Source organism: Echinops telfairi, unplaced genomic scaffold (assembly GCF_000313985.2).
Source record: "Echinops telfairi isolate 266 unplaced genomic scaffold, ASM31398v2 ScPeMD7_2291;HRSCAF=2852, whole genome shotgun sequence".
Lineage (NCBI taxonomy): Eukaryota > Metazoa > Chordata > Mammalia > Afrosoricida > Tenrecidae > Echinops > Echinops telfairi.
Window position 1 is genome coordinate 36143326 of NW_022106189.1, and position 21898 is coordinate 36165223.

Sequence of the window (21898 nt, forward strand, 5' to 3'; positions counted from 1 at the left end):
TAAGTTAGAAGTGATGGGTGGGAAGATATGAAAGACAATTTATCCTCAAAACATGTCTGAGGCCTCCAAACTAAAAACTTTCAGCAACTTCAAAACGGCAAGGTCCATGCATTCCTCTCAAATGAAACATGTCAGCTAAATTTCTTTACACTCAAAGAATTTCTTTTACTCTAACTTACTCATGCTATCAAAAATGACATTTACAAACCTGGTAACATGAACATTACTTCCATCACACACAAAAAATCTTACCCGTCTCCTGGGAATTGGACAACGGATGTCTGGTTGGTCACCAAAGTTCTTGTAGGTGATATAGTTTTCAGAGCAGATCAGCACGCCACTTGGACCATCTGACCCGCCTGGAACTGTCCAAAGAAAATAAATTTTAGCAGTGATTTGATATAATCATGAATTACAATACTTTAGCTATCAATTCCTCCTCTTTCAGCACAACTTGTTGGAGGTATAGTGTGCTAAGGCTGAGAACAATGGAAGGTTTAGGCAATCCGGCACCTTGTTCAAATATTTGACAATGAATCCAACTTCTACCTCCAAGCCTGTAACTCAACTGCTAGTTTCAGATCTATAATCAATTGCCTACTGGATATTTCTACACATAGATATTCCATAGGCCCCTCAAAAAAAAAAAATCAATTTAGTCATAGACTAAGTCCGTCTCAAATCTGCTCTAATCATCTAGGTCTCACTTCAGGAGATTCTCATCATCGACAAGTAGACTCAACCAGAATGATTATCATTCTTCAACCCTCCCTTCCCACATCTCAGTCTTGATTCTACATCCTTGACAACTCTTAAATCCTTCGATCACTCTCACGTTGCCATTAATTTACCCGGTTGAGAAAATACTTTCCTGGTTAGCCTTCTGGCAAGTCTTAAATATCTTTTATTAGATAAAATGCTAATGATCCTTCAAGTGTCGACTTATCATATTATCCCCTAAACTCCAGTAGTTAGTTAACAACCACTGCTACCCGAAACCTCTAATGAACTGTCTATCCTCTGAACACACAATGTTCTTTCTTGCATTTGGGCCTCTGTACACGACACTCCCTTTCAGTGTAACAGAAACCCTCTTCCTCTGGCCCGAATTGTACCTCCCTCCCTCCTAGGAGAATGCCTTCTCCAGCATACTCCCTTCCTTCCCCTGGGCTATCTCTACCCTCCCCTGCTAAGCTGTCCGGGTACTCGGCACTCTCAATGTCAGTTTTTTCCCCCCTGTTAATTGTCTATATATACCCCTTTAAACCAAACTTCCACAGTAAGAGGCAATTACCTATCCCCCACTCCAACTAATCCCCAAACCCAATAGACTAACTTGATAGGAGACAACTGAAAAAATGTTTGTTGAATAAACCAAGTCCTTATAAATTAGAAATAGAAGTTGAAGGAATCAGATGTATAATTCATCCTGAATGCTACTGTGTCTACCGAAGATTGAATAATCAAAGATGAGTAATATCTGCTTAGTCTTCTTCTTCCATCAGCACATATTTTGTTCAAGGTGTCAACTTACGTACAATCAATACTGAATAAAAAGGACGGGATCACTGTCGTCCCCAAGCCTAATAAAATGTAAATGACCACAAATAAAGCTCCCTCCTTTTAGTTTTTAAATATAGTGAATTAAATTGAAACTGACTTTTCCATAATGAAATATCCTTGAGTTCCACAAAAGCCTTACTTAGCTATGAGGAGCTAAATAAAATAGTGTTCAGATTTGATTTGCTAAAATTGTATCTTTTTTTGTATCTGTAATCATAAATAGAACTAGTTTGTAAACTTTTGCTACTGCCTTTCCTCTATTTGGATAATGAAATTAGAGTCACAAAACAATTTAGTAGCTTTCAATTTCTAATCTAGAAAAATGTGCTTTTAAAAAATACCTTTTACAACATGATACAGGCTTTCCTCTAATTCTGGACCTAATTCTTTGGAGGGTAAGAAATCTTCTAAGGACATCAGTTTCTTTAATGTATTTGTAATGTTTTTGTCTTTATTTTTAATGTCTATTTGAGCTCTTAATCTCTTGGGTCAGTTTTAGTAACCATTTTCAAATTTCATCAAAGTTTTCAAATTCACCGACCTACTGTTTGATCTTGTTTTCTCTCTTGTTTTCAAAAGACAGGTTTGGGTTTTCTTAAAAAGAAGGAAAGATTGACTCTAGTCATACTATCATAGCAATAGCTAAGAATCAATATTAATAATCCCCGCCCAGGGGGACAGACAACAGACAATCAGTGTAAAGACATGAAAAACTTTTTAATAAATTATCAAGAGTTCATGAGGGAGGATGGGGGAAGGTTAGAAAATGAGCTGATAGCAAGGGCTCAAGTAGAAAGAAAATGTTTTGAAAATGATGATGGCAACAAATGTACAAATGTGCTTGACACAATGGATGGATTTACGGATTGTGTTAAAAGCCATACGAGCCCCCAGTAAAATGATTTAAAAACAAAAAAGAATCAGTATTACAAGCTGACTGGTCTCCGGATGCTTTCTTTCCTGTCCCCGTTAGAATCTAAGAGTTACTAATTTACCACAGACTAAATAAGAGGGAAAAAGAGGGACTGGATGAGAATGTGAACAGTCATATTCTCTATGCTCATAATTACCATGCTGGAAAGCAGACTCCGGTGGGGGGCAACCCTCAAGGCTATGAGATAAAAATTAATCCTAATACACATTCTCATGACAGAAAGTAGTCCCTACAATAGCCCTCCATAAAGGAGCCATCACTATATGCCTGAAGGTTATGTTGCTAAGAGCAAGCAGATTCTATTGTCTGTCCCCACCCTAAAGAGCAGCTAACTTTCTTCTGATTAGAATCAGATTGTTCCCTTGGGAAGGGCTCATATAAGATTAAGCCACTGACTCATTCTATTACCAACTTATTATATTACCCATTCACTCTATTAAATGTATGCCTGTTGAAAGATTTGTAAACCCCATGAATAAATATACATTCCCACTGAAAAATATATTTGAAAAAGAAAAATATATTTGCTCTCTTGATCCTGACATAGGGACAAGGGGCCCCTGTGCCCCGCTGTCATATTTTCTATGATTACAAAGCCACTCTTAAGGACCCGTTCAACTGCTGGGAGCTGGAACCCTGACAAACACACGTGTTTACATATATATTAATTTTCAAAGCCTATTAAATAAATCCTCTTATGGTTGGCCATAAAATGGACCAAATAGGAGGCTACAAATCAACATGAAAAAAGTACCTGTAATAAGGAAGTTGCCGTGTTCCTCCAAAGGTTCACTGTATTTTCGAACCACGTGGTTTAAACCGAGGTCTAGCTCATAGAAAGTAAGGGTCTGCTGAGTATTAGCGGCTGCTTCACCCGTTGGATCATTGTCAGCTTCCTGCAAAAGACCACCATGGCACAAACACTAATCAATACAACAAAATCAAAGAACTCTTGAGAGGTGGAAACAGAAGGACTTCAGAAACTTTCCCTTAGACATACGAGGATACACAGATGTCAAGTGGTTTGCCAAAGTTCACAATCAGGTAGGTTTTGGCAGAACTGCAACAAGAGCCCAGGTCTCTTAGTTCTGGATTCAGAGTTCCCATTACCTGAAGACACTCACTTCCTTGTATTCCAGGTAAAAGCCTGGTATGCTCTGGCTTTCACTCCCTCCATGTGAAACACATCTCCAAATACAACGTTACCGCCTTCTTATGCAACTTTTATCAGTAAATATATCATTTCTGTCTCAGTAAATATTGTTTCTATAGGGAGATTGTTCAACTCAGAGCATACCATTTCAAAGAATTTCAACAAGGGATTTGAAAAACAGCAAAGCAAAGCAAAAAAAAAGAGAAAAACAGCAAAGCACTGCTAGTAAGATAGTTACTAGATATACAAAATGAAGAAGACAATCCTATGAAAGCATAGATGTGTTTGGAAAAACCTCCAAGATAAAAAGAAATATGACCCCATTACCTCATAATCCATTTCAAGACAAGCAAACATTGGATTTTCAAATCCCACGTCTACTCCAACCACATGATACACTAAGGTGTTCGCTTTGTGGGCCTCCAGAGGAGAGGAGATGGTAAGCCGGGCTGCAGCATCTCTATTCAAAATATACACCAATTTCTGTTTCTCAATGGCACCTGCACTCAAAGGAGAGAACAGGAGGTGCTCAGAGTACCATGATTAACACCCACACCCACACAGAATAGCCAGAACTAACTCTCCTAAATATTTTAACTCATGTCTTTACTATCATTAGAATAGAGAAACACCACATTGCCCCTCTATTCCTAATTGGAATCTACTATCACAAACACTGAAAGTGTTTTAATGTGGCATGAGAATTTAATGATTTTCAGAAACTACAAATCGCCTCTCAAACTGCTAGTTATTCTTTGAATGAGAGTAAATGACATGCGGATACACAGAGAAGGCTGCCCTTTAAAGGCCTGGTCAGATCACAACATTATCTTCAAGACATTTATCAGAGAAGAGACATGAATGTTAATCATCACTTCAGGCCGAGGAAAGCAACCATATCCACACTGATAATGAAAGAGCATTTCATTGTAGTCTTTTGGGGGATGAACAATTTTTTGCTCAACTTATAAAAGATTTCTTTTCCCACTGTTTTAAAAGGAAAATGCAACTTTAAATCATGGAGGTTGTTCATATGATACCCAACTGCCCATCCTAAGGAAGCACTCCTAAACTGGGTTTCTGGAACAGGCAGATACACTCAACAGAGCAAGTCACTCACTGATCATAACAGCTCGTCCTTTGGGATCCACAGCTAAAAACTGGCCAGGAACAATACGGCGGCATCCACTCTTGCCAAAAGTTTCTTGGTGAATTTTCTCAAACATGTTCTTGGATGGCTGATACTCCAAGATAACAATCCGACCTGAGTCGCTGCCAACCACAATGTAGTCTTTGGTGCCACCTGTCAGCCTAAAGGCCATCAGCGATCGGATAACGCCAAATACTTCCACAGTTAGGAGAGTGTGTACTTTGCCAGTGTTGGGGTCAGGACGAAGCAGCTCCAATATCTTCCCACGAGAAACAACAATTTCCTGTTGTTTGGTTCCTAGATCACCAAAGAAGTCATAAGCAACCGTAACTAATCTACAATGTAGCTTAGATGGGTACAAGACACCACTAACAATAAATAGAAATAAGTTGGGAGCTCAATATTCACATTCAGTACTTCACGGTTAGCAGTCTAATACCTCCCACTAGGTGCCACCAGGACACCTTGGCACTAAAGAAGCCTTTTAAAAATTATTTCTACATCTTATTTTCATTAAAATTCTATTCCATTATTCCTTTTACTTTTCTCAAGATTTGCCATTAATTGGAATAATTGGGAACTATCTAAAATGGTATTGTACAACGTTTAGCTTTATAAAGTACAAGTTTCCCCAAACTTCGACACTTTTTGTGCAGTTTCAGGTAGTGTCACAAATTCTAAAGCTGACATCTAACAGTTCATTTCTAAATTCACTTGTTTTCATAACTGCAGTCAACACCTCCAAATGGCTAATGGCCAGTTTTGTCCCCGTCTGTCTCTGCATGTTACATAATTGTACCTAGATGAGTTGTTAACATTAAACTATCCAAAATAAGTAAAATTGTCCTCCCCCACTATCAACTTACCTGTCATTTTCTCTGCCATCCAGGCTGAAAACTCCTTTCCCTTCTTTCTATTCCCACTGAGTCCAGAACTCTATCATGCAATGTCACCACACCTGCAGCGTATCTGACTTTCCTGCACCAGCCCATCCCAGAGGAGCCCTAGTAGCACTGTGGCTAACAGTTCAAACCCACCAGTGGCTCTCAGAGAGATAAGGCTATCTTATGAGGCTATCTGCTCCATAAAGATCCAGTCAGAGAAACCCAAAGGAGCAGTTCTCCTCTGGACAATGAAGGGGCACTGAGTTGGAATCGACTCAAATGGTATGGAGTTTTGGTTTGACCCGTCCCAATCTATCTCATTTATAAAACACCACCACTTAGCCTGCCACCTTACTTTCCAAAAGTCTTCTAGGATTCAGATAATACCAAGTACCATCAAGAGCCATGGAAACTATAAAGCATATTACAAATGACACTGCTCTCTCAATGGCTCATGGGTCAAATAAATGTTTTACACATATATGAAAATATGTAAAATAAAGATGTTTTAAACCAGAAAACTCTCTCCCAAGAATCCCTATTCAAAATGCAGCACAGAATCAATTGTTATATAGTCAAATTCATGTACACCAAAACTGGATACAATTTCCTTCATAAAATGTAGGGAGGAATAACTAAATCAGAGTGAGCTCGCAGACGCTTAATAATAGTCATGATGTTCAAAGAAAACAAAGAATGAGCGTGCTCAGAGGGCAAGGCTCCTGTGCAGTTATCACACAATAGGTAGGCATTCAGGTTTGAGCCTTGGCAAATTTCATATACTCTCCAAATTTTTGCCCCTTTGGTGTTATATGGAACTAAACCTGCAAATGGTAAAGTCATATATATTAGCCATCGCCAATGGAAACAATTTAGCCTCACAGTGGTCCTATAGATAGGATAGGGAAGAAATGTTCTCTAGCGCTGCCTAGTTTCAAATCTTTATGGAAGAGGACTGCCTTCTTTCCCCACTGGAGGGGTTTAGACCACTGACCTTTCAGTTAGCATCCCCATGTTTAATGCACTGTACCAACAGGGCTTTTATGCACTTTAGTAAACCGTTTTCTCTAATTCTCACTTGTCTAATGCTTCTTTCCTTAAGCCAGTGGTTCTCAACCTATGGGTCGCGATCCCTTTGGGGAGGGGAGTTGAACGACCCTTTCACAAAGGTGGCCCGATTCATTACAGTAGCAAAATTACAGTTATGAAATAGCAACGAAAATCATTTTATGGTTGGGGGGGGGTTCACCACAACATGAGGAACTGTATTAAAAGGTAGCTTGAGAACCACTGCCTTAAGCTGTTAATTAAAACTCCCTACCACCTGACCTTAATTCATCTTTCCAAACACCCCCCACCACACCATTCCAGCTCATGATGCATGGCACAAAGGAGGTGAACATTAGCAAATGATCTGCCACCATCCAAGTGCGATCCCTTACCTAAACATCATTTTCCATTCTCGCTCCAAATAAGTCCTATTCTCCCTTCCAGCACCAAGCCCAAACTCACTCCCCTTCTTAAAAACCCTTCTCCTCCTTTGATAGCAGGAGAAACACCTTTAAACCCTTTATCCAGCCTGATGTCATATTCAAGAACAAGGACCATGTCTTGCATTATATTATCTCCTATGTCTCACAGCAACATGCACACAACCTGGCCTAACCCTGGGACTTAAGAAATTTCATATGGAATACCAATGAACTAGGAAATGTGCCTGCTACAAGGTAGCAGATAGTACACCTCGATTTCACAACAAATCTGATAGCTGAGACAAGCTGTTGTTTCACTCACATTCACCAACTATTGTTTTTAGTCGGTCTATAATAGGGGGAAAAAAGTATTTCTAATATAAGAGATAAACAAAACACTGCTTCAATTCATAGAGAAAGTAACTTTAGAACTTACCAGAAAAGTTGCCATGAATGGCAAAACTGATGCCAGTGGCTCGCTGCAAGGTCAAGTTGTACAGGAACATGGTGGCGTTGGCAGCAAAAGTGAGCCACCTTAGTCCACAACTCAGGCCTTGGTTCTACAAACAACTCTGATTCAAAGCAAGCTAGGGGAATATGAAAGCAGAAAAAGTGGTATTTTAACACACACTAGTAAGGCCTACTGAGGAACAACACACAGCTACTAAGCTATAAGCTGGTCTTTACATTCACAATAACGCTAAGATACTTATTTTAATTTTTTTAATTAATCATTTTATTGGGAGCTCTTACAGATGTCTCATTCCATAATTCAAATGAGTGGAGCATAACTGTACAATTGCTACTACAATCAGTTTCAAAACATTTTTTCTTCTTGAACTCTTTAATATCAGCTCCACTTTATCCCCTCCATCCCCCACCCCTTATTGTTGTTAAATATTATTGTCCTATTATTATTGTGTATTTTTATAGATAAGGAAATTGACACTCGGAAATCAAATCACTTGACCAGGTCCTTTAACAAGTAAAGGGAATATAAAGGAGCTGGGATCTGTGCTACCTATTTGCCTTTGGTGGTTAGATATTAAATCTATAATTCTATTTGAATCTATAATTCACATAGCTCAGAATGCAAAAATCCATCACTTTCTCCAACCAAGTTTTGCTCTCTGGGGTAATCAATTTTAGCATGCTATATATAGCAACCTTCCAGATGTAGCAAGCATCCATTTATACTGCAAACAAAAACATTTATTTGTACTGCATTTTTCTCTTCTTTAATCAAAAATTAGGTTACTTGTCTCAATTTTCAAACAAATTGATAGGTCTATAAGGGGAATAACACTAGTGAGGTACTTCCACCTTAGAATAATCAACCATTTTTGATCAAAAGGGCAGGCAGTGTTTACCCAAGGCCAAAGTTCACAAAGGTCAGAAATGGAGGAATGGAAATGTGAAATAAAATGCGTCTAAATTGTTGAATGTAACACTTCACCCAATTCACAATAAAAGGTGTTTTAAAAAGTTGAGTACTATACTGCACTTGGCAGTTTTTCTTATCATCTTTCCTAGCATGGAGACAGCAATAAAAACAGGGTTTGCTCCTTTATAATTTACAGTTGCAATCACAGGAAAGACAAAATTGATGACTACATAAACTGAAGTGTCCCACTGCCAGAGCCTGACCCCAAACTACACCCACACCCAATTCTCACTGCTGTGGAGTGGATTCTGACTCATAGTGAATTCGAGCTGGTAATAAGTGGTTTTTGCCCCCCTAAATTTACAAACGAGAACTTGAGAAACCCAAAGTCATTGGTGCGCAGTTGACACATTAAACTGTTGTTAAACAACAAAGAGGATTCAGAGCAAGTATCTCCAGTCCTTTCTGAAGGAGCCAAACACTGCAAGTGGGCCATAAGACTCCATTTTCTACATGACACAACGGAACACCTTTCATGTTCTTCTAGTATCACTCACAGGGGAAAAAACGATGAAAAGTCGGCTGTGGAAAAAGAGACCAACCCCCACCCCACCCCCATTGAGTCGTTTCAGACCCATGGCGTCCTTGTCGGGCACGGTGGCACTCCGTCCCTCTGGCAGTAAGGAGCCTCTTTCTCCCGTGGGTTTCGAGCTGCTGACCTTGAGGTTGGCCAGACAACAGGCCAACGTCAGGAAGGCTCCCAAAAAGACGGGCGAAATAAACGGGACGGAACCATTGGCCAGAGCCGATGTCCTAAACAGCCATCACCCCTTCACCAGCAGCTACTTTTCATTCTCTAGTGGATTCCAAGAACTCACTCTAGTTTCTTGTCCTACAACTGAAGTCATCCACTACAGCCTCAACCCTAGCTGTCACTCCTCGGGAAATGGGGAAATGGAGGGCGGTCCATTTGGGAGAAAAAGCGAACAGTAACTACGGGAACTATGTACTCGGAACCATGAACACTAAAAATTTAGCAAACTTTGTGACTTCCTCCGCGTTCATTTTATCTGTGATGGTTCGCCGCACATCTTATTTACCGATCACCTCTGGGTGATCTTCCCCCCGTTCCCGACATGAGGCCAGCAGCTCACAAGGAGGAAGCAAGCTGCCCACGGTTGATGAGCACCACAGCCCAAATTCAAACCAAGGTCTTCATTCCAATACCGATTTCCGTTACGCTTTGAAACCACCTTCCCGACCGCGTCCTTCACTTTCCCTGCGGACGTCTCTCCGACACCGTCCCCCTTCTTGTCTCCGACGCAGCAGGGCCTAAAACGAGGTACCTCTCGAAGGTTTTTATGCAGCCACGTCTCTTTCCTACCCTTTGGATAGCAGCCAGCAAGGGTTCCAGGTTCGCCCTCCATGCATCGCTCACATCGTCCCCTGCTTAGGGCCTAAATTAGTTCCTAACCAAATGCTCGGCCCGCTCCCACATGGCCACCGTCCGGATCCCCGTGCCCGGAGGTGTCTCACGGCCGCGTTTTTACCTTGCAGCGAGAGGGATGGCGTAGATAGACGACGGATGGTGATTCTCTCCAAGGCCTAATCCGCAGCCAACAGCAACCCGCCGGCATTCTCCATTACCGCTCAACAGGGAGACCTTCCGGTGGCGCGCGGCGGGAAAAGAGCCCCATCCCGCGCCGGGCAAAAACAATAATAATTCTATAAAAGGCATCCGTCCTGTTTGCACAGCTCATTCAAAACTCTGTGAACATAGCTTTTGGCCGTCACTTTTTCTAGGAAAATGAACAAACGATACACTTTTTAAGAAGTAAGCTTAAAAATAAAACATAAGCCCGTCAGGCATATACGGGGGCAGTCCGAAAGACCCAGCGCGCCAACGAGGAGGGGACCTCGCGGAACCGGAAGCTTCGGCTGGGGACCAAGATGGCGGCTCTCGAGTCTCCTCCGAAGCTGTCAGGGGCGCCTCCGCCGCGGGAGGGAGCGGGAGGAAGCCGCTGCTCGGAAATTTCGACCGAGCTCATCCGCTCCCTGACAGAACTGCAGGAGCTGGAGGCTGTGTACGAACGGCTCTGCGGCGAGGAGGTGGGGGCCCGCCCGCCTCTTGCCAGGAGGATTCGGGGACGGGGGGAAGTCGTGGCTGTCAGTCTGAGAAATCCGGGCTGTAGGAACGTCTGTCCTTCCTTGGGGAACAAAGCGCAAAGCACTTACCCGAGAAGCGGGGCTGTCGTTGGTTATCTGGGGAGTGGTGTCATCTCTTTTTACTCGTTCGGAGCCTCCCCCCAAGTTGGTTTTCCCTGATAGCTAAATCATTGGGGTTCCTTCCCCACTTGAGTTGGTTTTCCCGAACCTGTCGGTACAAGAGTTTCCAGCGGAGTAAAGTTAGACTGAGGGTGTATGCCAGCTCACTTGATTCGCAGAATAAGAATAAAGGCTCTTTTGCCTTGCCTTCGCGGTTTTAAAATACGAAATGTTTTTACCCCATCCTCGCATTTAAGCCAGAAGCCATAGCAAATAGACTTCTTGAACCGATTTGAGGCTGCCTCTTGTACAGAATGATTTCGACGTTGGTTTTGATTGGTTTGGGTTTTGCCTTTCAGGTGAGTTGTCAACTTTATAGAAGCTTGAGATTTTAAGACCCAGGCATACCTGGTCTAATCTTGAATAAGTAACTTTATCCCGTGGGCTTCTGACACGCCCCCAATATGGTGTCACATGAAAGTCGTGGGCGAGATTCTCCCTTAGGGCACTTTCTCTTAATATCCTTTCCCCTTTCTGCCTCCCCTTTCCTATTACAGCCTCATGCTTTAAATTCACTCTTCAATGTCTATTTTGAGGTTCTTTGTCAATCAAGAAAGATGTAAGCACTGATCTGAGAGGTTAGCAGCAGCTCCCAAGCCAGATTTTCAAGTAAGGTTGAGCAAAATGGCAGTTTGTGGGTGCTGGGACGGAGCCATTGATACATCTCTGAAGATTTTGTTTTTAATCGTTTTATTCGGGGCTCATACAACTAACTCATCGCAATCCATACATACATCAATTGTGTAAAGCACGTTTGTACATTCATTGCCCTCATTATTCTCAAAACATTTGCTCTCCACTTAAGTCCCTGGCATCAGCTCCTCATTTTTTACCCATTCCTCCCCGCTCCCCCTCGCTCATGAATCCTTGATAATTCATAAATTATTATTTTGTCATATCTTGCACTGTCCGACGTCTCCCTTCACCCACTTTTCTGTTGTCAGACCCCCAGAGAGGAAGTCACATGTAGATCTTTGTAATCTGTTCCCCCTTACCAACCCATCCTCCCTCTACCCTCTCAGTATCACCTCACACCACTGGTCCTGAAAGGATCGTCCACCCTGGATTCCCTGTGTTTCCAGTTCCTATCTGTACCAGTGTACATCCTCTGGCTTAGCTAGACTTGCAAGGTAGAATTCGGATCATGATAGTGGAGTAGGGGAAGCATTTAGGAACTAGAGGAAAGTTGTATTTTTCATTGTTGCTACGTCGCACCCTGACTGGCTCTTCCCCTCCCCGAAACCCCTCTGTAAGGGGATCTCCAGTGGCCTACAAATGGGCTTTAGGTCTCCCCTCCGCACTGTCCCCTTCATTCACTATGGTAAGATTTTTTGTTCTGATGATGCATTATACCTGATCCCTTCAACTCTCCGTAATCGCACAGACTAGTGTGCTTCTTCCATGTGGGCTTTGTTGCTTCTGAGCTAGATGGCCACTTGTTTACCTTGAAGGCCCCAGATGCTATATCTTTTGATAGCTGGGCACCATCAGCTTTATTCACCACATATGCTTATTCACCCACTTTGCCTTCAGCGGTTGTGTCGGGAAGGTGAGCATCATAGAATCCCAATTTAATAGAAGAAAGTATTCTTGCATTGAAGGAGTACTTGAGTGGAGGCCCAATGTCCTCCTGCTATCTTAATACTAAACCTATAAATATATGCCCATAGATCTATTTCCCCATCCTCATATAAATGTATTTGCATATGTACATGTCTTTATCTAGACCTCTATAAATGGCCTTTGCCTCCCAGCTCTTTCCTCTATTTCCCTTGACTTTCCTCCTGTCCCACTATCATGCTCAATCCCCACCAGGGTTTCAGCACTTCCTCTTGGTTACATTACCCTTGATCATGCCCTCATCTTTGAAAATTTTCTAACATTAACTTGCAGTACTAATTTACCATTTCATCAATCAGTACTATAGGGAAAAAATTAAAGAGATCATTCAGAAAGAACAGTATTTGTGGTAATGACTGTCCAGGGGAAACTTCTCTGTATTCCAGTGAGTTATTTTAATTAAAATGGGTAGCTAATAGTAAGGGCTATTATTAAGCACCTACTATACACTGGAGCCCTGGTGGCACGGTGGTTATGCTTTGAGCTGTTAACCATAAGGTCAGCAGTTTGAAACCACCATCTGTTCCTCGGGAGAAAGACAAGGCTTTCTAAGAACTCCTGTAAAGAGTTAACAGTCTTGGAAACCCACAGGGGCAGTTCTACCCTGTCCTGTGGAGTCACTAAAGTCAGAATTGACACAGTGGCAGTGAGTTTGGAGTTTGATACACCACATACTATGGTAAATCCTGTGTGTTATCATCTCTGATTCATTGAGTAATCCTGTAAGGGTAAGTATTAATGTTTCCTATTTTACAGGTGAAGATCCTGGAAGGTGACATAAATTGTTAACACAGGAACTGGTGTATTTGAGATTAGAACTGCCTTGCCACTTCGAAAGTATCTTGTGTGTCCTCATTCTGGTTTAATGTATTCCTTGTAGGCACTTTGCTAATGCTGTTGAAGAAGGGTTCATTTTCTCCTTTTGTGGTGGATCTCTAGCTGTAATATAAGATACACATAAAGTAATCCTTATTCAGTATGGTAAGTGCAAGCATGGAGTTGTTATGACCCTAGTGTAGGAAAGAAACAAATTGAAATAGGATTCACACTTAAGTGGAGTCATTGAGTTAAATAATTCTTCAGGCTTCTATGACTATCCTGATGGCACATGTTTCCTGTGTTTTAGAAAGTGGTGGAGAGAGAGTTGGATGCTCTCTTGGAACAGCAAAGCACCATTGAAAATAAGATGGTTAGTCTGCACAGAATGGGGTGAGTCTCATCTCAGCAAGAGTCATTGTAAATTCCCTCAGGGTGCACTAAGTTGCTGTCTTTCCTAACTGTCTCTTATGAACTGCCAGTGGAGATACAGAGGGAATATTAACATCAGGATAAAGGAAATACCAAAAGATAAAATATAGTTCCTAGAATTTCAAAGTGTGGCCTTCCACCTGCCACACCAGCAGCACTTGGAAACTTGTTAGAAATGCACATTCTAGGGGGTCCGAATCCAAACCTACTGAATGGGAAATTCAGGGTGAGGGGTGGGGAGGTACCTAGGAATCTGTTTTCATAAGCCAGGCAAGTGATTTGGATTCAAAGCTTGAGTTTGGAAACCAATGTTTTATAGACTATGTGCAAGTACTTGCTAGTTGTAAAACTTGCTCTTTGATTATATTATCATTGCAGATTGTTGGAAGTACATTTCTGGATTACTTGGTGCCATCGTGGGTGCAATGGGGTTTCTAAGAGTAAAGTTAGCCTTTGGAAACCACTATTCATAGGAGAAAGAAATCTTTCTATGCTCATAAAAAGTTACAGTCTTGGAAACCCATAGGGCAGTTCTATCCTATCCTCTGGGATATCTATGAATCAGATTCAGCTCAATGGATATGAATTTGGCTATTGGTATTGGTAACAATTAGAAGACTTTGTTGTCTAGTTCTTTGTCTATACCTGCTAGAGATATGTTTAGTAGTTAATTATTTATTAACAGAAATCATTTTTCTATTAAATATAGATCTGAGTTTACAGTAAAACATGCTATTTTAAAAAAAGCTGTGAAGAGGTACAAAAGAAGTAGAGGATATAATCTCCATTTGCAAAACAATTTTCCATCTCTTATTCTCATCCCCTGCCCCTATGGATATGTGTGTGGTGATAATGTGTGTCTTCAGTCCCAACCTGCAGTTGATTGAGGGGGATGCAAAGCAGCTGGCTGGAATGATCACCTTTACCTGCAACCTAGCCGAGAATGTGTCAAGCAAAGTTCGTCAGCTTGACCTGGCCAAGGTAATTTCTCCAAATAACTAATATTTTAGAAGTACTTCTCAGCCCTTTTTCTGAGATCCCTTTGGGCTCTTGAACAAGTCAGTCCAATCCCAGCCTTGATTTGCCCCTGTGAAATGGCACAATACTTCTTGATTTGTTCAGAAAAAATAACTACCACAAAACACTGTAGCCACACAGCCATCATATGTTGTTTGTTCTTAATTATGATTGCTTGGTATAAAAATTATATATCTTCTACATATTTTTACACTTTATAACTAAATGTTAACATGTCTTATTCCCCAAATGTCAAGTATATTTTGACATGATTATAAATGTAAAAACATATGTCAGGTATTTCTTCCTGTTCCTGGTTTCATTGAAATTAACTATCTGACCTCATAAATAGAACTGTATGATACTTGTCAGTGTTTTTGGTCACTAACAGTTCTGTGATTGGTTGTAATGGCTCTTGTGAACTCATCTGTTGAAACCTAAAACGGACCTCTGATCAACCTTTTTACAGAATCGCCTCTATCAGGCCATCCAGAGAGCTGATGACATCTTGGACCTGAAGTTCTGCATGGATGGAGTTCAGACTGCTCTGAGGAATGAAGATTACGAGCAGGCTGCAGCCCACATTCATCGCTACTTATGCCTAGACAAATCAGTCATTGAGCTCAGCCGACAAGGCAAAGAAGGTCAGCATCCTAAACTAATGATTCCTAGTTTGATTACAAGCATCTCTAATCTGAGCAAGAGAAATGTAAGCAGGATAAAGGGCAGCTCTTGCTGAGAGCTTCCTTCTGGGTTAGTAGGACCACTATCAGTCTAATGCCATCCCATGGCAGATATTCTCTATCCCACTTTATGGTAAAGAAACTGGGTCCAGAGCTCCTTATTTTTCGCATAGTGAATACTTTTGACTTGATCACACTGACTACTTAGAAAATGAAATTCTAACCAGATATTGAGACCTCCGTGATTTTGACTGTCTCTAGGCATTCCATGTCATTCATTCATTGTGCAAATGTTTGTTAAGTTCCTCTATAATCCGGGGCAGAGACTACTGTTTGCAATACTCTGCAAATAGTCTTTTCATTTTTCCATTTACTGTTCTTTTATTGCCTCTATTGCCGGGAATGTAAGAGTATGTCCTTTCCACAGAGATGCCAAAATTATTTTTTTAAATTCTGCCCATTTTTGAGAGTTTGATTTGAACTGCCAACCTTGCAATTAACAGTTAAGCAGTTAATTGCATGACTATGGCTCCTTCATCTTAGTTGAAGTGAAGTAAATCCCACCACTCTCATCTTAGGTAACCTTTCTGATTATAGTTATTTGTGTACAAACTCTCTTTTGCTTACCTGTGATTTCACTGCTAAATAGAATCATGGTTGACTCATCTTTCAATCAGTGATATCAGCTAGCTCAGTATCTTTGCACATTGTCAATGCATAATGCATGTTTATTCCAGCCTAGATGGCGTGGGCCTGTCAGTTCTCGTCCTGGCTATAATCCTCCTTTTTGTTCCCCTTGAGCAGGCAGCATGATTGATGCCAACCTGAAATTACTGCAGGACGCTGAGCAGCGTCTCAAAGCCATTGTAACAGAAAAGTTTGCCATCGCCACCAAAGAGGGGGATCTGCCCCAGGTGGAGCGCTTCTTCAAAATCTTTCCACTACTGGGTTTACATGAGGAGGGATTAAGCAAGTTCTCAGAATACCTTTGCAAGCAGGTATGACCCCTTATTCCATGACAGGAGAATGGTATAGTGCATCAATTGTATCAAGCATATTTTACATGTGTTGCCATCATTTTCTAAACATTTACTTTCTCTTTTTTTAATTGTTTTATTGGGGACTCGTACAACTCTTATCACAATCCATACATACATCCATTGTGTCAAGCACATCTGTACATTTGTTGACCTCATCATTCTCAAAACATTTGCTTTCTACTTGAGCCCTTGGTATCGGCTCCTCATTTTCCCCCTCCCCCCTCCCCCCTCCCTCATGAACCCTTGATAATTTATAAATTATTATTTTGTCATATCTTACACTGTCCGGTGTCTCCCTTCACCCACTTTTCTGTGTCCATCCCCCAGGAAGGGGGTTATATGTAGATCCTTGTAATCAGTTCTCCCTTTTTACCTCACCTGCCCTCCACCCTCCCTGTATCGCCACTCTCAGCACTGGTCCTGAAGGGATCATCTATCCTGGATTCCCTGTGTTTCCAGTTTCTATCTGTACCAGTGTACATCCTCTGGTCTAGCCGGATTTGTAAGGTAGAATTGAGATCATGGGCGGGGATGGTGGTGAGCGTTTAAGAACTGGAGGAAAGTTGTATGTTTCATCGTTGCTACACTGCACCCTAACTGACTCGTCTCCTCCCCGCGACCCTTCTGTAATGGGATGTCCAGTTGCCTACAAATGTACATTGGGTCCCCAATCTGCACTCCCTCCTCATTCACAATGATATGATTTTTTCGTTTCTTGATGCCTAATACCTGAGCCCTTCGACACCTCATGGTCACACAGGCTGGTGTGCTTCTTCCATGTGGGCCTTGTTGCTTCTGAGTTAGATGGCTGCTTGTTTACCTTCAAGCCCTTAAGACCCCAGATGCTATATCTTTTGATGGTCGGGCAACATCGCTTTCTTCACCACGTTTGCATATGCACCCATTTGCTCTTAGGCGATTGTGCCAGGAAGGTGAGCATCACAGAATGCCAAGTTGTTAGAACGAAGTGTTCTTGCATTGAGGATGGATATAACCAGAGGCCCAAAGTCTGCCCTCTACCTCCATGTATTGCCATATAAATATATGTGCATAGGCCAATACCTCTATTTTTATGAATTAATGCATTTACATATATACACATCTATGTTTATAATGCTATCCATAGATTTGCTTCCTGGATATTTCCTGTTTCCTTTTACCTTCCTCCTGCCACACCATCATGCTCACTCTTCTTCCGCCTCTTAGTAATTCCTCGCAGCTAGATTGCTGTTGCTACAACACCCCCAGGATCTCTACGTCCTCCTTGTTCATTTTAATTCCCTAGTTGTTCCCTTGTCTATGGCGTTGTTTACTAACAGTTCCCTTACCCCACCTCCTTCTTCCACCCCCCCAAGTCCTTCCAGAACCTTCGGTCCCATTGCTTTCTCCTCGAGCTTGCTTCGGTACCTCTTAATTTCCTGGTTTAACAGCAGGAGCACCGGGCAGGTGATTCTACCTGGATGTCATCTTGACTCTCCTCTAGTAATCTTTTTTTTATTATTATTAAGGCAGGGCAGTTTTATTTATGACAGGTACTAGACCCCATACTTAGGAACGTGGGTGAAACAAGGACCTCACCCAGTCCTTGTGCTTCTCCTCGGGACTCTTGGGGGCAAACTTCTCCTGCAGTTTCTTCCACGTGTCTTTATTCATTTCTTTAAACTCTTCCAGGGTGTCTGTAGACAGGATGAGCTTGTACTCTTCCAAGGACAGGCCACTGAAGCTTGTCTCTGGGGAGAGGGTACTGGTTACATACCCAGGCAGGGATCTTGTGTTTGTAGTAGTTTCAGTGGAGCCATGCTAAGCTCTCATACATCTGATCACAGGCTTCAGGCTCTGCGATCTGCGTGTTCTCTCTATCCGGAAAGGCCTGGGCTACCCGCTGCTGCAGGTAAGCGCCCAAGTCCCGGCCCCGTTTGGTCTTTTCCATGGGCCATTCCTCACAGAGCTTAAGGAAACGTCGGTAGCGGCCGGCCGACCTTTTTTTAAACAGTTTTATTGATCCATAATTCACTTATCATACAATTCAAATACATAAAGCATATTATGTATTTAACTTATTATGATATGAGTGGAAGTATACAGAGCAAATGTATTCTCTGTTCAACAATTCGTACATGTTTTGCTTCCTGACATTAATACAGCAGCACCCTTCCCACTTCCTCCCCTTGTTTCCCGTTTCCATTCATCTTTCTTGCCCCTTCCCGTCTTCTCAGTTTAACCTGTGGCAGATAGTGCCCTTTTGATCCAGTATGGTTGGTTGGCCTTTCACACTAATTTTCATATACCAAATGAAGTATATGAAAATTAGAATGTAACGTCCCTGCAGGTTGAATCTTCCTTTGCATATTGTCAGTCAGAACTCAGCTTCTCTAAAGAGCACTTTGGTTTCAAGGTTTCGTAACCAGGCCTGAGTCTCAATAAGCTACACTGAGTTGAAGCAGATGAGGTCATTTAAGATTAAATCGTAGGAAGGCAGAGGGGAGGAGCCTGCTGTTCAAGTTTCCTGTGAGCCTCTGCGCCCTTGTTGGAGAAGTGTTAGGTGTCGCAAATGATTTCAACTCATTGTGACCCCATATGACACAGTAGAACTTTCCATAGGATTTTCCAGGCTGTCATCTTTACGGGAGCAAATCAACAAGTCTTTCTCCTACAGAGCCTCTGGGTGGGCTTGAACTGCCAACCGTACAGCAGCTGAGTGCTTAATTGCACTACCAGCGTTCCTTCTCCTTAGTTGGAGAGAATTAAATCCCAGCAAACATATGTGCCTACGCTTGTTTGTTTTAAAATCGTGTACCAGGGTGTATTCTGCCACACCCTGATTGTCTGTCCTGGAACACTCATGTTATTAGGAAAACATCTATACTGACGTCCTTTGTTAAGATAAACTTGGTACAAACTCTAGTACTAGCATTTCTGTTTAAACTGAGAGGTGCTGCCAATAAAGGTATGTGCTGGCTTTGTAAACCCTGGGTGTTTTTGGAAGGGTTAACAGTGGTTGCTTCTGAAGAGCGGGTGTAGAAATTGAGAGATCTAAGTCAAAGGAAGGACCACTTTTTTACCAAATACTCCTTTTTCCTTTTGAATCCTTGCATGGGTGTGTTCTTACCCTTTCTTCAAAAATTCCTTAAAATTAATTGTGACTGCTTTATGATACTTTTTTGTCAGTACTCTGCCACCCAGAAACAACTTCTTAAAATAAAAGTAAAATTATTCATTTTATTCTTTCCATCATCCAACTGTATTATACAAAAATCACAAAATTTTACAAAATTTAAAAGTACCAAGTGTATTACACTGAAAGTAGTTAAAATGGAAATGAGATACATTTTAGATTGAAAATATTTGTGTGATCAAGAAAACATGTTTACGGGGTATAGGGCATTCTATTTTGCTTTCTGAGGTTTTACTTTGAATGAGTTTAAAGTTCCATCCGTGGGGGTGGGAATGAGCTGATACCAAGGGCTCAAGTAGAAAGAAAATGTTTTGAAAAAGATGACGGCAACATGTGTACAAATGTGCTTGACACCATGGATGGATGGGTGGATGGATTGTGAATAAGAGCTGTAAGAGCCCCCAATAAAGTGATTGAAAAAAATGCCCCATCCATAGTCCCAGAGTACTTGCCCTGCTCAATCAAGTACCATTACCTAGAGCAAGTCACACTGGGAAATGATTAAAATTGGGGACCCTCTGCCTTGACCATTCACAGTACATATTTTCAAAGAAAAAGAATTATAACTCTGAGTGAAATACGATTTACACCATACTCAAGTTCCTTGTCCTGACTAAGGCCAAGATAACCCAGAGACTTCCAGGAGTGGTCCCATACTGCCCAGGCTTCCAAGCATTAAGGAAAACAAAAAGAAGACAATAGGATGCCTTTTTGGAAAAATTCAAAGGTGGTATGAGGTTGGCCTTTAGTCTGAGAAATATGTGTTGATTTTCTGCTTTGATTAGGTGGCCAGTAAGGCTGAGGAGAATCTGCTCTTAGTGCTGGGGACAGATATGAGTGATCGACGAGCTGCAGTGATCTTTGCAGATACACTTACTCTCCTGTTTGAAGGTGAGCCCCTTTCTTGTCTCGTCCTATTATGATCCCTACAACTTCTTCCGATAGTTTACTGTGTGTTGATGGATTGGATATGCATCCAATATCTGATGAGTGAAAATGAGTTAGCATCTCAAGTGATTGCAATCCCTGGGGGTGGGCTTGATGGTTAAAGCGCACTCTTCCCCCCACCCCACCCCACCCCCAAGACATCTCAGAAGAAAGGACTGCCAATCTACTTTGGAAAATACTTGTGGAACATGTAGATATTGTTGAGTTGTCTTTTCTGGGGTGTGTGTGTGTGTGTTTTCTCCAGTCCTTCTCAGATTTATTACCTTGCTTAAATATACATTGTATTCTTCTGGGCATAGAATTTCATAAAATCAGTTCTATCGATCCAGTAATTTCCTATTAACAGGAACCTTGACTCGGTTCTCAGTTTATATTAAATAAGCTTGCAATAATAATGATTAAAATGACTGCATAAAATTTAAAATATTACAAGAGTTTCTGACTTAGTTTTATATTTTCTTGTACAGTCACACCTATAAACAAATGTGTCATGGGCACCTTCCTAAAAGATGCCTAAAAAGATAAGTCTTTTGTTTTAAGACAAGCAGAAAAAGAGGGACTAAAAGTCACATTTCCAGAGAAGGGTAAGCGTAGGGTAAGAATGCTAAGAACCAGCTTTCAGAAAAGGGAGTCAGCCAACATTTTCCTCCCAGAATGTCACTTATTTTTCAGAGCAACAGGAATTACAAAAATATTTTAGAAAACAAATGCTGTCTTGCTAATAATTTCTATTGAACTGAGTTCTTACTTCACCGTGGGGAGTCAAATCCAAGTCTTAATTTCAAGAGTATTCAATTTTTTATTTGAAGCTGTGGCAGCATAAACTCTCTTCTTTCTGTCAGGTAATTTTGAGAGAGAAGAGAGATATAAATCTTTTTCTTTTTTTTTTTAATGAGTAGAGAGAAGGGGATGAAATGGCCTAATAAAAGATGTTAGCCAGACCAGAGAGATAAAAAATTCTCCGGCTTCGTGGAGTAGGGAACCAATGGAGAGTTCTGAGGGGCCAGCCTCAATCCCAACTACTATGTGGACACTTGTCCCTTCCCCCAGAAGAATTTATTTCAAAGGATGCAGCTCCAGGAGAGGGACATATCTGATTGGAGCACAGGGGAGCAGGTGAAGGGGGAGGAGGAGAGAGTAGAGCACATCCTGGTCCACCAGGCGTTGAGGAAGATGTTCCCACTAAGAGCAGCCAGTCCATCCACAGAGAGGACCATATGGCTGGCCCCACTATGAGACATGACATCCTTCACTGACCCATAGCCCTGCAGGGGACAACACCTGAGACAGTGTGGGAATTGC

The 21898-nt window shown here is 41.6% G+C and overlaps 2 protein-coding genes, 1 non-coding gene and 1 pseudogene across 5 annotated transcripts in view; 1 reads left to right on the top strand and 3 right to left on the bottom strand.

Moving 5' to 3' along the window:
- Nucleotides 1-10180, bottom strand: part of SF3B3 (splicing factor 3b subunit 3) — a 47460-nt gene extending 37280 nt beyond the window's left edge. Inside the window, exons 1-6 of the mRNA XM_004704557.3 lie at nt 10091-10180; nt 7593-7743; nt 4771-5097; nt 3978-4150; nt 3252-3393; nt 253-365 (exon numbers count right to left, since the gene is read on the bottom strand). Of these exons, the coding sequence (XP_004704614.1) occupies nt 253-365; nt 3252-3393; nt 3978-4150; nt 4771-5097; nt 7593-7662 (825 nt within the window). The 5' untranslated portion in view covers nt 7663-7743; nt 10091-10180. The remainder of the gene's footprint in view (nt 1-252; nt 366-3251; nt 3394-3977; nt 4151-4770; nt 5098-7592; nt 7744-10090) is intronic.
- LOC115870766 lies at nt 4456-4534 on the bottom strand. The gene has a single exon (XR_004046898.1). It is a non-coding gene; the product is annotated as a small nucleolar RNA SNORD111 (small nucleolar RNA).
- A 295-nt stretch (nt 10181-10475) lies between the features above and the next one.
- The window catches only part of COG4 (component of oligomeric golgi complex 4), a 31301-nt gene continuing 19878 nt past the window's right edge, over nt 10476-21898 (top strand). The window contains exons 1-6 of one of the 3 annotated variants that reach the window (XM_004704555.4): nt 10476-10649; nt 13612-13694; nt 14600-14714; nt 15220-15394; nt 16238-16431; nt 20434-20539. In XM_004704555.4, coding sequence (XP_004704612.1) covers nt 10491-10649; nt 13612-13694; nt 14600-14714; nt 15220-15394; nt 16238-16431; nt 20434-20539 — 832 coding nt within the window. In that variant the 5' untranslated portion in view covers nt 10476-10490. Of the gene's footprint in view, nt 10650-10715; nt 11165-13611; nt 13695-14599; nt 14715-15219; nt 15395-16237; nt 16432-20433; nt 20540-21898 lie in introns of those variants that run through there. The other 2 variants (XM_045293560.1, XM_045293561.1) reach the window with 2 other exon arrangements.
- Nucleotides 18022-20241, bottom strand: LOC105978798 (annotated as a pseudogene).